The 14,458-nt window shown below is 52.5% G+C and overlaps 4 protein-coding genes across 4 annotated transcripts; 2 read left to right on the top strand and 2 right to left on the bottom strand.

The window, feature by feature from the left end:
* Positions 1 to 272: 272 nt before the first annotated feature.
* Positions 273 to 1,738, top strand: UCRPA7_3560 (putative transcription initiation factor tfiid subunit 6 protein; the record flags this gene model as incomplete). The annotated part of the gene is made up of 2 exons (XM_007916142.1): positions 273 to 675; positions 744 to 1,738. 2 exons carry the CDS (start codon positions 273 to 275, stop codon positions 1,736 to 1,738), a joined length of 1,398 nt encoding a protein of 465 aa, XP_007914333.1.
* A 349-nt stretch (positions 1,739 to 2,087) lies between these two features.
* On the bottom strand, positions 2,088 to 2,767 carry UCRPA7_3561 (putative succinate dehydrogenase cytochrome b subunit protein; the record flags this gene model as incomplete). The annotated part of the gene is made up of 2 exons (XM_007916112.1): positions 2,088 to 2,620; positions 2,731 to 2,767. The coding sequence occupies 2 exons, from the start codon at positions 2,765 to 2,767 to the stop codon at positions 2,088 to 2,090; spliced, it is 570 nt and encodes a 189-aa protein (XP_007914303.1).
* A 2,023-nt stretch (positions 2,768 to 4,790) lies between these two features.
* UCRPA7_3562 (hypothetical protein) lies at positions 4,791 to 7,070 on the top strand (the record flags this gene model as incomplete). Its single annotated transcript, XM_007916123.1, has 2 exons — positions 4,791 to 6,560; positions 6,744 to 7,070. The coding sequence occupies 2 exons, from the start codon at positions 4,791 to 4,793 to the stop codon at positions 7,068 to 7,070; spliced, it is 2,097 nt and encodes a 698-aa protein (XP_007914314.1).
* Positions 7,071 to 7,869: 799 nt separating this feature from the next.
* Positions 7,870 to 13,578, bottom strand: UCRPA7_3563 (putative lid2 complex component lid2 protein; the record flags this gene model as incomplete). The annotated part of the gene is made up of 8 exons (XM_007916171.1): positions 7,870 to 8,284; positions 8,489 to 9,100; positions 9,152 to 10,512; positions 10,963 to 11,823; positions 11,885 to 11,976; positions 12,290 to 13,102; positions 13,175 to 13,223; positions 13,330 to 13,578. 8 exons carry the CDS (start codon positions 13,576 to 13,578, stop codon positions 7,870 to 7,872), a joined length of 4,452 nt encoding a protein of 1,483 aa, XP_007914362.1.
* Between the last annotated feature and the right edge of the window lie 880 nt (positions 13,579 to 14,458).

Here is a 14,458-nt window from a genome sequence, read left to right on the forward strand (position 1 = left end):
TATTACCCTGGCGGAGGTGTATGTGGTAGGGCCGCTTTAAACAGGATTGATGCAAGAAGTCGCTAAGGTAGGTACCCCACACTAAGGTGGCCACGCTAAGGCGGCCTGGTTGAGCCTCGCCAAATCCCTTGCGAGCTAAACCTACAACACATCGCTCCTAAATGCTAAATACATTCTGATCACCATCGCCTCGATCGCCCCGAACACCCTAATCACCTCAGTTTCAGATGGTGGCGCGCAATTGATTCACGCTGCACTCGACATAGCCCGTGATGGCCACGCCGGCTGCGAAACCCGAGGAGCCCAAGCTGCTCTGGAACCCCGAGAACGTGAAGGATGTCGCTGAGTCCGTGGGCATCGGCGCCCTCAGCGACGAGGCGCTGCGCTGTCTATCACAAGACGTAGAGTACAGACTAGGGCAGGTCATCGTGGAGGCTCTGCGATTCATGCGCGCCGCAAGCCGGACGACTCTCACGGTCCAGGACATCTCGCAGGCCCTGAAGGTGCTTGACGTCGAGCCTCTTTACGGATACGAATCGACGCGACCGTTGCGTTACGGCGAGGCCAGTCTGGGGCCGGGCCAGCCGCTGTTTTATATTGAGGATGAGGAGGTGGATTTCGAGAAGCTCATTAATGCGCCGCTTCCCAAAGTCCCGCGCGACACGAGCTTTACTGGTGAGTGTCTGGTGACGATATAGGTGGCAGTGACCACGGACATCTATGCTAACAGTTTCTCCCACCAGCGCATTGGCTTGCTGTTGAAGGCGTTCAACCCTCCATCCCTCAGAATCCCACAACTGCCGAAGCTCGCTCACAAGAGCTCGTACCTAAAGGCCCTGGCGCCAATCCTGCGCTGGCTGCTCTCGCCGGAAACGATAATGTCTCCTTCCGGCCGTCCGTCAAACACATCATCTCGAAGGAACTTGTACTCTACTTCGACAAGATCCAGAGCGCAATTCTAGATGACAACCCAGACGACGAAGTCATGCGCCTGCGCGAGGCCGCCCTAGAGTCCGTCCGCTCCGACCCCGGCCTGCACCAGCTAGTCCCGTACTTTGTCAACTTCATCGCCGACCAGGTCACGCACAGGCTGGACGACACGTTTGTTCTGCAGCAGATGATGCAGCTCACCGCGGCACTGATCGAGAACGCCAATCTCTTCCTCGACCCGTACGCCGCGCCGCTCAGCGCACCGGTCCTGACTTGCCTTATGAGTCGCAAGTTGGGCTCCGAAGAGGGCGTGGATGCTATCAAAGAGCAGTACGAGCTGCGGGATCTCGCGGCGAGTCTGCTGGGGAAGATCGCCAAGGACTATGCGAAGAGCAACGCCCTGCTGCGGCCGAAGCTTACACGAACATGTCTCAAGTACTTCCTAGACCCCGGCAAGTCGGCGCCAGTGCTCTACGGAGCCATCAAGGGCTTGACATCGGCTGGTGGGCCCGAGGCAGTACGTGTGCTTGTCCTGCCGAACCTGAAGAGCTTCGACGCTGCCATCCTCCAGCCGATGCAGGAGCAGGGAGGGTTCGCCTTCTCCGTGCTCATTGAGGCCATTGTTCAGGCTATACAGAGCGTTGGTAGCACCGACATCAGCATGACCAATGGCGTCAATGGAGGAACATCAGATCACGAAGCGGCCGAGCTTACAGACTTCCTTGGTCCCATCCTCGGTGCGAAGATCGCTGGACTGGGAGATCACAAGCTGAACAGGTCAGTTCTGGAGGCCAGGCATATTGATTAGGAGAGGCTTGGGCCGTTGCATTGGCTGGCTGGACGGATTTGATATTGGCGATTAGGCGTTAGGCATTGGCTCACGGACTGGCAAAAGGCACTGTATAATTTTTGCCCTTCAGATACCTCATTCGGGACCACACACGACCATATAGATGAAATCAGGGAATTGATTTTACGATGGCAGTATACAATGATATTCTTTGATCCTCCCAGTACACCGGAATCAGACTGTTCTGTTCCTTGTCTAACACGCGTTCTCTGCCCGCCCCGTTGGTGAGTCTTCGTAAGACTTAATATAATCATACCCACTCGGATGCCTCTCCATAACACAGATACTCTCCTCCCCTACTTTCAATTTACCAGATGAATCCGAGGTACAGACCACCCAACAGGCTAGCACCCCAGATGGCCCAGCCTTGTGTCTTGAGGGTCTTCTTCGTGAAGCCAATACCCACATCCATGACTAGATGGCGGATGCCGTTAAATAGGTGGAAGACGAACGGCCAGGCAATCAGAAACTTAAGACCGCCCTTGATAGCGAACGGCAGGGCGCCAACAGCGGCAGCGATGCTGGCGCTCTCGAGGTGCCAGCCCAGCAGCGGGGCGGCGAGGTAGGCGGTGGCATATGCATAGAGGCCGCCGCTGAAGATGCCGCCGGTGATACGGGTCCAGATGGAGGCGGTGAACCATGTCTGGTCCTTGGCGTAGATGGACAGGTGAGGCGAGGTCGGCCGCTGGCGGCGCTGCGAGGCGAGCAGCTCCTGGGCGTCGGTCTCGGTCAGCTTCTGCGTGGCGGCGCCGCGGGTCTGCTGGATGGCGGGCAGGGAGGAGACGGCGCTGGCGCGGAGGAGGTTTGCAGAGAAGAAAGTCGCGGATGGCTTGGCGGCGACTGATAGAAGGGACGAGAGAGTCAGTACCAACGGTTTCACCAGGTAGGAGAGGAAGAATTGGGATTCCCCAAGAGTCTTGTGATCGTAACTCGGGGGGACGGAAACTCACCTCTGCGCGCGGCCGTGAGGCCTACCCTCGAGATCATGGCTGCTATTGTTGGTGCTTACTTCCCCGTCCTCCGGTGAGACTCGATTCCTTGGAAATGAACCCCAATTGAGGAAGATGCGTGCAAGCAATCTACCAAAATGGGACTGGACCGGATTGAGGACTGATTTGGTGATGCTTCACTTTGGAGAGTGGGAGTCGGAGCTTTGCGGCAATTGGAGACTCGGCAGCGTTCGGCTTTCAGTCGACCAATCAGAAGGCTGCTAAAGCTAATGCCCACGAAGCACCCATCTGGAGAGATCACGTGGCGACACTCGACTCACGTGACGATGATGGAGCCCGCTTCCCCCTTGTCTGGGTCATCAAAAATTGCTCTTCGACTTCCTCTTCTCTTCTTTTGCTCTTTAGATAGAAATGGGCACTCAACCACTGCACTGCTTATTGATGCCTGCATCCAATGGGTAATGCGCTGTGGTAGACACGTTTCGTGTCACTGGGTGCTCAAAGAGCAACCTCTTGGGAAAGGATCCTCGTTAATCACTGCCAGCCGGTTTCTCCATCTGGCTTCAGTTTCATTATGAGATCTACATTTCATCTTGTCCGTGTTCTGCCGCCTTCAGCCTCCATGCCAACGGCCTAGGCTCATGTCCCTTTTCCTTTCTTGAACATGACAGCGGTAAATGTTGCAAGTTCTGGCAATTGCATAGAACTGCCCGGTTTCTCTTCTCCAGTTGTCTTGAGCCTCATTTGTCGTGCCGTCAATGTGAGCTGTTCACTACTGTGGCCTAGATTGCAGGCGCGTGGGACTCACGTCATAGAGTCCAGATGTCATCTACTCAGGTAAAACCGTTTTGGTAATCTTTGGGCCAAAGAGCCATCTTTCCTTCCTCTATCATTGGACTATCAGAGAAGATACTGGAATTGGCCGTGCTTTCAAGTTCAATGAGGAGAAGGTAGTGCCTTCCTTCATGGGCTTGTCGGGGCGGGGTGCTCCTCTGGAGCTCACCCACGCAAGGCAGGTGGTCTTCCTCACCATCATGAAAATCATGCAACCGTTCAGGTACTGCAGAAATGGAAGGCACGTTTGTGTGGCAATCTTGTTACTGAAGGTAGGTGCAATCATGCTATCCACCTAGCTCTTCTACCTTCCCTGCTGGGGCCTGTGTCTCGGCTGTTTGCATCACGATGAAGGAGGGACAGGGACAAACAACAACAGACAATCAATAAAGCTTCACTTTTGTTCTTTACTTTGGTCGACGACACTACTGCGTGTGCTTGTCTCTAGTGCCTCCTGTTTTTGTTGTGAATCAGGCAGAAGCCATCTCGAGTTTGTTGGCGTTTCTGCGACGTCCCCATTGTCGTCACCGTGTTGTTTATTGCCGTCGTCCAGGGATGTCCGCCTAAAATGGACGCGGTTCTCTTTCTCGGCCTCACGCTTCTCGCCATCATCATCGCCCTGATCCTTGCTGGTTGCGTCAGCCTCATGTCCAGAGATGCCAACGAACCTGGAGCAGAGGCATAAGCAACAATCACACAAATCACTCCCATACCAGGAGGTCCTGCATCGCAAAGACCAGCGGAACCTCTCCACATCAACAGCCATCACATCAGCAACTTCGACCGCTTGGCACACTTCGTCACACCAAGCTCATCTCTACCTTGACGTGCCGTTTCCGTTTCTTCTTTGCCTCCCCGACCTCCCTTACTTTCCGTCACCGTCACAATCCGTCACCAACTTTCCACAGACCCTCTTCCTTCTATCCGGTCTCACTATCTTCCTCCTTGAATCCAGAGCTCAACCTGCTCGACGCTGATATTTGATCCCTTCATCGGCCTACCCATTCATCTTGCGACAAGGAAGCTTCACCCAGGTCTTTTTGCACCTTAATTTTTTTTGTATCTCACCTTTCTATCCTAGGTGGTAATCTGAGGCTCCTTAATTTTGTTTTCCACCAACCAGTGACCTACCAACTTCACTCCAGCATCACCTCCCCAATACCTTCGGAGTATCATCATATCTGATACCAGCTCCACCGATAATTGAGCCAGATACCTTCAGCACAATGGCTCGCAACACTTGGCAGACTGTGCCGAAGAAACTTGCACCCAGCAAATCAAATAAGCGCAATCCAACAAAAGTCAATGCCTTCAGGAAGCTGTTTCCCGCCGACAGCCATCTCTTTGCAGGCGGGGTCACTGGCCGGTCTGTGGCAGATGTCCGCAGACTCATCTATGCCCAAGTGTGGAGCCGTGAGCGTCGTGACGACTTCAAGAGCGACTTTGTTGTGTCGGAATATGGCATCGATCGAAATGTGATGCAGTATTCTCATTACTACGACCAACAGGGCTACCTGAGGCGGGAGACGCATTACCGGAACCGCCCCAATCTCCTGTTTGTGAACAAACAGATCTCCGATGATCTCCTACAGTTTGTCTACTCCATCAACACCTTGGAGATCGATGTCGACCTCAAGAGTCGAGATACGCCTGATGCCAGAACCTCCTTCAACAACATCATTGCCAGACTTCGCGGGAACCCTTATTTCCAGAGATTCACCCAGGCCCTCCGTGTCCGGATTCATTTTCCTGATGATTACCCGCGTCACAATCTCCCCGCCATTAATCAAGCAATCCTTGAAGAGATTTCAGGGTTCATTGATGGTTGTCAGAGCCTGTCTGCTCTTCAAATCCATGTTGTCATGATGGAGGGTATGAACGACTATGAACTTAGATATGCAGCATTCCCATTCTATCCTCTCAAGTTCACCGGATGGAATATTTCTGTCCTAAACTTGCAGACCTACCGATTCGATCGAGTGCAAAATGAGGAAGTGCATCACCTGAACAAAGCTTGGGACCACTACATCGCACATGGTACCTTGACTGCAAAGATTCCGCAAAGCCAGTCAAAGATGTCACATGTGCCCACGAGACCAGGCTCTCCTGAGTCAATGACCCCTCAGAACGGCGGCTCCCAGAACGGCGGCTCCCAGAATGGTGGAACGCAGGAGGCTGCCTTAAAGGAACGTGCCACAAAGAACAAGAATGGCAGCAAGAAAAAGAAGGCACGCAAAGCTGGAGATCAAGTCACACCCCCTCAGTCAGCGCCTCCGTCTGTTGCTGGGGATCATGTACCCCTACAGAATGGGGATCCACCTTCACCCCCATCCACCCCCACGACTCCGAAAACGCCGACAGAGGGCTCGATCGGTATCTCTAACACCGGAAAGCAATATGAGTCGAGATCTGGATCAGTTACCGACGAGGACCAAGGATCGATACAAGAAGACAGAGTCGTGGAGAAGACCATAGAGGCTTCGAAGGAGATGGGCAGTGAAGAAACCAATATTCATGACTCTTCTGGCCATGAGCAGTACCCGGCCATCCATCAGTGCAAAGAGCATCCCGAAGAATTCCCCAGGCCTGTGAACATTCCCTTGTCGCCAGCAAGATCGGCTTCTAGCTCCGCTACCTTAGGAAGAGGTGCATCAAACAAGCAGGTCTTCGAACTGAAGAATAATCTTGCTCACAAGAATGGTACGGTAGCTAAGTACCTCGAGGATGGATGCTCAGTCCAAGTCGAGGACCGAGATCCGCTCGTGAACAAGAAAGCCTTAAAGCGAAAGCGGCAGCGGGAGAAGGCAAGACGGGAGGCGGAGGAGAGGAAGGCTGCTGCCGAATCTCAGGCTAACGAGAGCGAAATCGAGGCCAGTCCCATCCAAACGCCTACTTCACCGGCTCGAATTGAAGTCGATGCAGGCGAGACCAATCTCTCCGAATCACCTGCTTCTAGCCCAAGACGGATTGTCGTGTACAGTCCAACGAGATCTAGAGTGAGTTCGAGGGATCAGGAGGTCGGGGAAGTTCGGGAGGGTGGGGCTCTTATTGGCCTTCAGCAACTTTTGCAGGTAGTAGCAAACGCGAAGAATAGGGACGGCCACTTGGATGGCAGACCAATTGCACGAGCAGAGCAGAGACGACGCCAACGCCAGCCTACCAATTAGGGATTGCATAAGCGGGCGGCGTCCCGATGCGACAGCTTGCCTCCTCGAGTCGACGGCTCATCGTATCCTGCCAAGGTCAAAAAGACGAAGAAGATTAAGTACACAGATGACGATATGCTTCAGCGAGGTTTCATACCATCTGTTGAAATTGGTCGCGTGCAAACCATCATATCTATGGAGGATGGAGACGACGACTTGACCAGCCGTGTAGCTCAGGCTGATGACGATGAGACTCGAGTTGTGGAAGAGCTTGAGGACAGTGAAGATGACCCGGAGGGGGAAGAGTGGTCGAGCCAAGATAACGACGACGACGAATTGTCAGATGGTTCCAGTCACTGATGGCTTGGAAGTCATGGCTGGCCAGAGTACATCTCATGGCTGCTTGGGTGGTTGCTGTTCTTGTTCGTGCACAAATTGGCAATGACCTTCTTTGCGCCACACCTCAGTCAATCAAACATTGCTGGCAACATTCACGACGTACGCAGGCTAGGTTATCTTCGCGTGCAGTACAGCTTAGGAAGGACGTATCAGATACAGGTGACTTCTGCGTAGAGCTAAGGCATTTTGGCTGTAGACCAAGTATCTACGACTCATTCTTAGGAATAACCATAATGGAAAACGTGCCCTTACCTTGCTGTGACAATTAGTCACACGTAAACGTCCATATCAAGTAGCTTGCATCGCAGTGTTTGCAATGAAGAAATTGTAATGAATTTGCCTTCCTAGTGTATTGCTTGCACAAGCCTCCAGGGGACTGCGACAAAGCGTCTGTCCCCGAGGTGATTACCATAAAACTCCGACTCTAATGCGTAAGATGCCGTGGAATGATCCGGCCCTCCTGAGAAATCGTAGTAGTGTACATGCAAGCCGTTTGGGTGAGTTGGTCCCGTCCCTCTCGAAGTAGAAGGAGAGGGGGAGAGAAGACTCATAGCGGATGGTCATGTCGGGCATAACCGTCCTTCCACCCCAGTACGCCAGCAAGCCAGAAACAGAAAACTAGACAGCAGGCAAGCAAGCAAATAATGCCCTCCTCCGCCGACAGCAACAAGAAAGTTTTTGAAGGCACCTAAATCCGTACGCCAATATGTAGCAAGACTCCAACAAGATCCACACATGTTGTTTTGTAACATGTCTGCAATTAATCGCTGTCCAACAAAGCATCCATGCCATTCCTCTCGCTCTCTAGGCTTTCAGCGGTAACGGCATGGTCGTCTCTGCGCTTTCCTCCGTCGTCCTCATCGTCATCCTGATTGGTCATGTCGGCAAACATGCGATCCATGTCGCCGCCATCAACTTCTTCATTCTGAGTGCCCGCTTCATCGCTCCAAATGCCGCGACCCAGGAGCTCCTCTGCTCTGCGCCGACCGCTTTCAGTGCGACTGAGGATCTCGAGAGCCTTCTCCTTTCCAGCATCAGTCAACAGACTAAAGTCTGCACCATTAACATCATCGGAATTAGCCCGCAGGAGTCTTTCCTCAAGCGACAGGTTCGAATTGGTGTCAGCAAGAAGATGTGGTCCAGCGCCATCCGGCATAAAGAAGCCAGGATGCATGCTAGGGCCAGAATCGATATCCATTGCATCAGGTTTGAGGATATCTCCAGAAGATCCAGATCGTCCTTGTGCATGACCATGTGACGAGGAAGATGAGTCAGGTCCTCGGGATGGGTGAGCGTGAGAACTGCTGGTGATAGACAAACCGGGTGTTTGCGGCTGGGAAGAGGTCGATCGCCCAAAGAACGGATGCGGGCCACCATACCCATGAGATCCCGGGCTGATGGCAGTTCCACTGCCGCCAGGAAGACCAGATGCCGCTGCAGCAGCGGCGGCCTCTGCATTGAGCGCCTTTCGCTTGAGGCTATTAGCCTTTGCCTTGGCTGCCTCAGGCAGATCCTCTGGGTCGTCAACGCCATACTGCTGGAGCATCTTTTGCAACTTTGTCGGCCTCGGTTTGCGCGTACTCTTAGAAAACTCAATTACCGGTGGTGCTTCTGGTGCCACAGGACTCCATTTATGCAATTCTTGACGGAAGAAATTTGTTTCGTAAGCGAGGAGAATCTCTGCACCTTCAATCTTTCGTAGATAAAACCTTTGAGTTTCGGCTTCGTTGGCTGTAGACAGAACAGGATTGCAGTATGCCGCAATATGATTTCGGAAGTCCTGAGCGTTATCGATGATCTTCTTGAGAACCTCTTCCTCTTCCGGCTGGAATGGAAGGCCTGGAATTTCCTCGTACCATGAAAGGAGATCTTCCAGATTTGGACGAGCAGCATCGCGAGGAATTTTGACCCTCCAATCGCAGATGGGACATGTATATTTATCATCCTCTTTGACCTTGCCACGGGCAATCTTCAGACATTTGCCATGATACCTAAAGCCTTGTTAATTCTGGCCTCGACCACGACTGGTTAAAGGTGCTCACCATTCATGACACAGTTCACATTCAATCATCATACCAGCTTCGATGCGGCGACATAGACAGAAAACTTCACGAAATCTTGGATCTTCCCAGCGGTGCATCTTTCCATCCGGGCTCGGTTCCCGTGACGCTGGCTCTGCTGGCAAGCGCGGCTTGTCATTGACAATGTCGAAACAGTCAAGATTTCGGTCCAGCACGTATTCCATGTGGCTCTTAAGAATATGCAGAGGCGCATTTGTCTTGCCGAAAAGTTTCTTGCCCCGTCGCATCCAGTCTTCATGCCGCTTTTGCTCCTTCTCAAGATCCAGAGTGCCGACAGGTTTAGACTGCAAATCCTCGATCTTCTTCATAACGTCCGCGACTTCGTTATACTTGGGTCGTTTGCGGTAATCCGGATCTCGAGACCGATTGTTCAAGTCAATTATTTGCCGATGCGCCTCTCTCTGCTTGTAGAGGATTTGATCAACGGCCTGGAGTGTATCTTGTGAGACAGGCAAGGCATTTTGTTGAGCTTGGTTCGAGAGTGCTTCCAGCTGAGGGTAGTGAACCATCTCTGCATTGATCAGTTCCTTGGCTTTCTTCTCCCAGTGAATTCCAGCTGAGTACTGCTCCATGTAATACGCCATGTGATCGTTGTAGGGAGGAATGTTCAGCTCTGTTGCTTCTTCGATCAGATCTCTGACTTCACTGAGAGTCATGACGACGCCCCGGTTGACCTTTGCCTTGTGATTCCACTTCAACCGGTCGAGCTCCCGCGTCAGTTTGTCCACTTCTGGGAGGTCGACATTGAAGCTTTGGCCTTCTTCGAGCAGCTCTTCTACGGCTTCAACGGTCTGGAGTGATGTTGGGTTTTCGAGAACCTGGCCGGCGTTCTCTTGGAAAGCTTTGATGGCCTCGGCACGGTCCTGGAGTTGGAGTATCTCAGGACAGTCGAATCCTATTTGCTCCGCCTCCTCAAGGAGACGGTAGATGTTGCGGACATTTCGCATCTCGCGCTCTTTCTCGTCCTGTTGAGAGTTGCCAATAGACTTGCGCAGCCCGCTCTGCCATGATTTTTCGCTCTTCCGCCTGTTTTGCTGTTTTCGAACGGTATAGTTCGTGGCCTCTTCCACCCAGTGATTACATCGCTCGACATACGCTCGCAACATCGGAAGAGATTTTAGCTCGTACGGGATGCGTTCGCCCTCATTGAGCAGGGTCCGTAAAGTCTTAAGTGACGGAGTGGCTTCCTCATCCAACGCCTTCTCATACTTCTCCTCCCAAATTTCCGGCAGATTAGCCTTGTCTGCAACTTTCTTGTAGGTCGCATTAATAAGCTCGTCGGCCTTGCGGAAGTAAAGAACATGGTCCTTCCCGAGGTACCGCTGGTCTTCTGGCAGATCACAGCAAGGTTGGTTCCCAGCATGTAACAGACAATACACCTTGCCAGAACTGAGACACTTGAATCTTGACAAATAGGAATATGCCTTGCAATAAGCGCATCCATATTCATCTTCAGGTACATCTACATCCTCAACATCGAATGTCAATGGACAAGATCCATCACCTTCGCCGCCTAGGCTGCAACGGTGAGGTGATGCAGTGATGTGCTTTTCGATGAATTGTTCACGCTGGCCGATTTCGCGGCGGTGGATTCGATCAAGTGCAGGTGCAAGCCATTTTGCTGTGTGAATTGTCAAACCTCCACTGGTGATACCTTCTGCTGCGGTCCACAACAGTTCATCGTGGGAGAAACACGGTTGGCGTCGATACAGCTGTAATCTCTCAACGCCATCCAACCCAAATGGTTCCCAATCGCATGGCGCAAAATTGACGGCTTCGTTGAAGTTGAACCCATGATTGAAGCCCGCATGGTACGCTTGAGGGAAAGTGATAACCAACTGGCCGGCGCGCTGATCCAGAGCGTATACACGAACACCTGCTTTCTTCAATTGGTCGGGAGTGAGGAGAGTGACGAGCTGGAAGAGAAGATCGGGCTGCGTTTCAAAAAGCTCGGGTATCGCTTCTCTCATAGCATGCTCAAACTTCTCTGCGTCTTCAGCAGGGATACCATACCAGGTCTTTGTCGCCCCAAAGTGCTGATAGTTAGCCGAATATGAGTAGTGATCCTCGTTGTGCCAACAGAAAGTTGAGAAGATCATTCCCACGTAGACCCAGGGAACGGTCATACCAGAGATATCGGACTTGATGTGCCGGAACAAGCTCTCCGGATGCAAAGGGAGAATATTGAGATTCCAGGGGTCGGTCGAATAGGGATTATTGGGCTGTTTCTCAACGGTGGGGAATCCGGAACCGTGAGTCGTGCAATGAATATCAGCGCCGTATTCTACTTGCACTTCCTCATCCAAATCAGCGACCAGTCGCCAGAATTCCCGTTCAACATCGTCTTCGGTCACCGGTCGGGAGCAGTTGAGAAGCGGATCGTGTGGCATCTTCTTCTCGAAGTACCCTTGCTTGAAGTCCGCCGCTTTCTCTTGGAATTGTTTGAGAGAGTACAACCCGCCTTCCTCGAAGCCAAACTGGCCATCGCCGACAAGACATCGAGGACAGTTCCACTCGTTCTCTGGCTTTGCCTTCAGGGGCGGATCCAGGCACGTGCCATGATAGCCATGATCACATGATTCACAGACAATGATGAAGCCACCCTCTTCACCTTTGCCACACTGCTCACATTTCTGCATTAAATGATTAGATCAATACCCGCTTCTACACATCAAAAGTGTTATTGTTGCTTACCTCACCCGGAGCCGAAGTCTCGTCTCTGAGTATTCTGGGGACGGTCGGGCGAAACAAGGTCATATGCGAACCAGCCACAGTCGGGACGGTATCTGCAAGTCAACCGCATTAGCCGGCAATTCTGCCCAATAGAAATCGCAACTCCGCTGCATCCAAGATAGATCCCTGAAGCATGGTAAAACGGAAAACCGCATGACTTTGGTGCAGCACAACCCCTGCACGATTGACGCACCAGGCACCAAATTGGGCGCTCGTGCTGACTTGGTCCTCGGTGAAATCCGCCGGCCTTTTCGTAGCCGCAAATCTCGAGCTTAGTAGCCAGGAAAGGGCCAATGGACCAAGTAGAAGGGAAAGCATCGTGAATTGAACTGTGTCAACGGAAGAGAATATCAATGGAAGGCTTACCTTTCTTGAGTCGCTTGCTTCTGCGGCTTACATTCTCGTCGTCTTTCTCGGCGGCACTCTCCTTCTTAGCTGAATCGAGGCTGTCACAACTCTGCTGTCGTTTGAGCACATGTGCAGGTCCCAAACCAGAAGGCCGGTACTCAGGGGTGTTTTTCGCTGATGATAATGGGCTTCCAAATTGTTTGGGAGGCGTGAAGGTGTTGCCTTCTGGAGGCACTGAGCGATTAACGCTAGTGAATCCAGCATTGACTGCTGTAAACCCGCCCGAGTTGATAGCCTTGAATCCAGAAGTGACAGGTGGCGTGGCGACAGCGGGAGCATCAGCCATTGGAGTGTCACGGTCAGTCCCATTCACCCTGCCGTTCACAGATGCCTGCAAGGCATCAGTCGCATGTCGAGCTGGAGAGTCGCCTCGAAGACTAGACGGTGTGTTCACATTAGATCTCTTCATAGGGCTTGGGGCCGGACTAGGGGTCAGTGGGCCACCGTTCTCCCATTCAAGCTGCTGTTGAACACCTGGCTTGGCCAACCGTAGATAATCCTCATATGGACAAAGCCATTTCTGGTAGGAGTTCTTGAGAGATGTCGACAAGGATGACATGATTTTGCCGCTGTAGCCCAAGTCACGGCCAATCTCGGCCCATTTCTTGAGTTTGCACACCTTCTCAAAGCCTCCACGGGACTCCACAGCCTTTTTCAGTCGGTAGAGATCAAGGGGTCGCTTGTCGACAAATGGCATTCGGTTGAGGTTGTTTCCATGCTGCTTGTGGAACTTGAGGAGAGCATCGACATAGTTCAGGTTCGCTCGGCTACCTGTATCATGGCTGCGTTCAGTCGTTGCCTTGGAGGAGGGATGTGCAAGCATCGACGATGAGTAAGACTTACTGCCTTCCACATTGTTCAAGTCTTGCTTTCTCGTTCTAAAGTGAAATTTCTATGTAAGAGCAAAGGTCAGCATTGCGATTCCAGTAAACCATTCTTTGCGGTCATCCAGAGTGAAGACAAGACGCGGAAGCGACAAGATGCGCAGGTGTGCTCACCTCTGTGTCTATTGCAAAGTCTGGATTCCATGACTCGGGAGGTATGATTTTGCAGAGACCATAGTTCTTGGCCTCTGGTGTGATTTTTCGAATGTACTCGAAAGGATCTCGCCATTCCTCCTCAGTGGGCTTGTACACTGGTGCCTCCTGCAGCCCATATGGGCGGCTCTTCTTCTTGATCGGTTCTCGAACTGCTGTAGGCTGGCCCCTTCGTTCGACAGAGGATAGGTCGAGCGGTGCGCTGGTCATAGAACTTAGAGTGTGTGAGTTTGTAGGGTGATATCCATTCGCATGCACTGGTGCGGTCTTTGGTTTTGAGCCCGCATGGCCCACAGCAGGCGATCCCCTTGAGCTGACATTTGCGCTGGAGCTCCCTCCGCCGCCAGCGGCAGCGACGCTACCGATGGCTGTCGGAACAGAGACCATGAGGGATGGGCTGGGATTCTCGAGGAGCAGACACGGCGACTGATATCAGGGGACAAGTGCCGAGAGTTGGTGAAGACAGGGAGTGTGACAGAAGGTCGCTATCGCTGCACAAATTCATGCATAAGCCGAAAGATTGAACACATGCATAGGTCGTCGCATCGCAGGGAGGAGGCGCTGCCTCCCAAGAGTTACAGTCGGAAGGGTCTGGGAGGTAGAGCCGTCGATTGGGAGGAATGCGGAGCGGATTCGACGGTGGACGGGCGAGGAAATCGTGGTCTGTCTGGGGGTTGTAGGAGCGGAAGAGATGTATGTGACGGGAAAGAAGAGGGCGGGACCCGTGGTTGAGGTGGAAGTATAAAATCCGAGCAGACCCGCAGGCCAGATACAACAGGGTCGAACCTTAGGTAAGGTGTGAGTACAGTACCTGGTGGTCTCCTGTAATGGGAAAAGTAATTGACCGCCCGCTACAGACCGTGGGAGACGATAAAGCGTGACCAAATGGCGGGATTCCTACGAGTGGATACAGAGAATGGAGAAACAACGAGTTTTAGGTAGGTAGACAAGACATGGAAGGAAGGTGCAGGAGGTACCTCAAAGTGGAAGAGATACCGGCCGAGCGAGGGTGGACGCCAATGCCGATTTGGCGCCTATTCACTTTCTATGGAGTAGGATGTAGTGTAGTGCGAGGTAGGTAGGTAGGTAG

Source organism: Phaeoacremonium minimum, assembly GCF_000392275.1.
Source record: "Phaeoacremonium minimum UCRPA7 unplaced genomic scaffold PA7_03_scaffold_288, whole genome shotgun sequence".
In the NCBI taxonomy this organism is placed as follows: Eukaryota; Fungi; Ascomycota; class Sordariomycetes; order Togniniales; family Togniniaceae; genus Phaeoacremonium; species Phaeoacremonium minimum.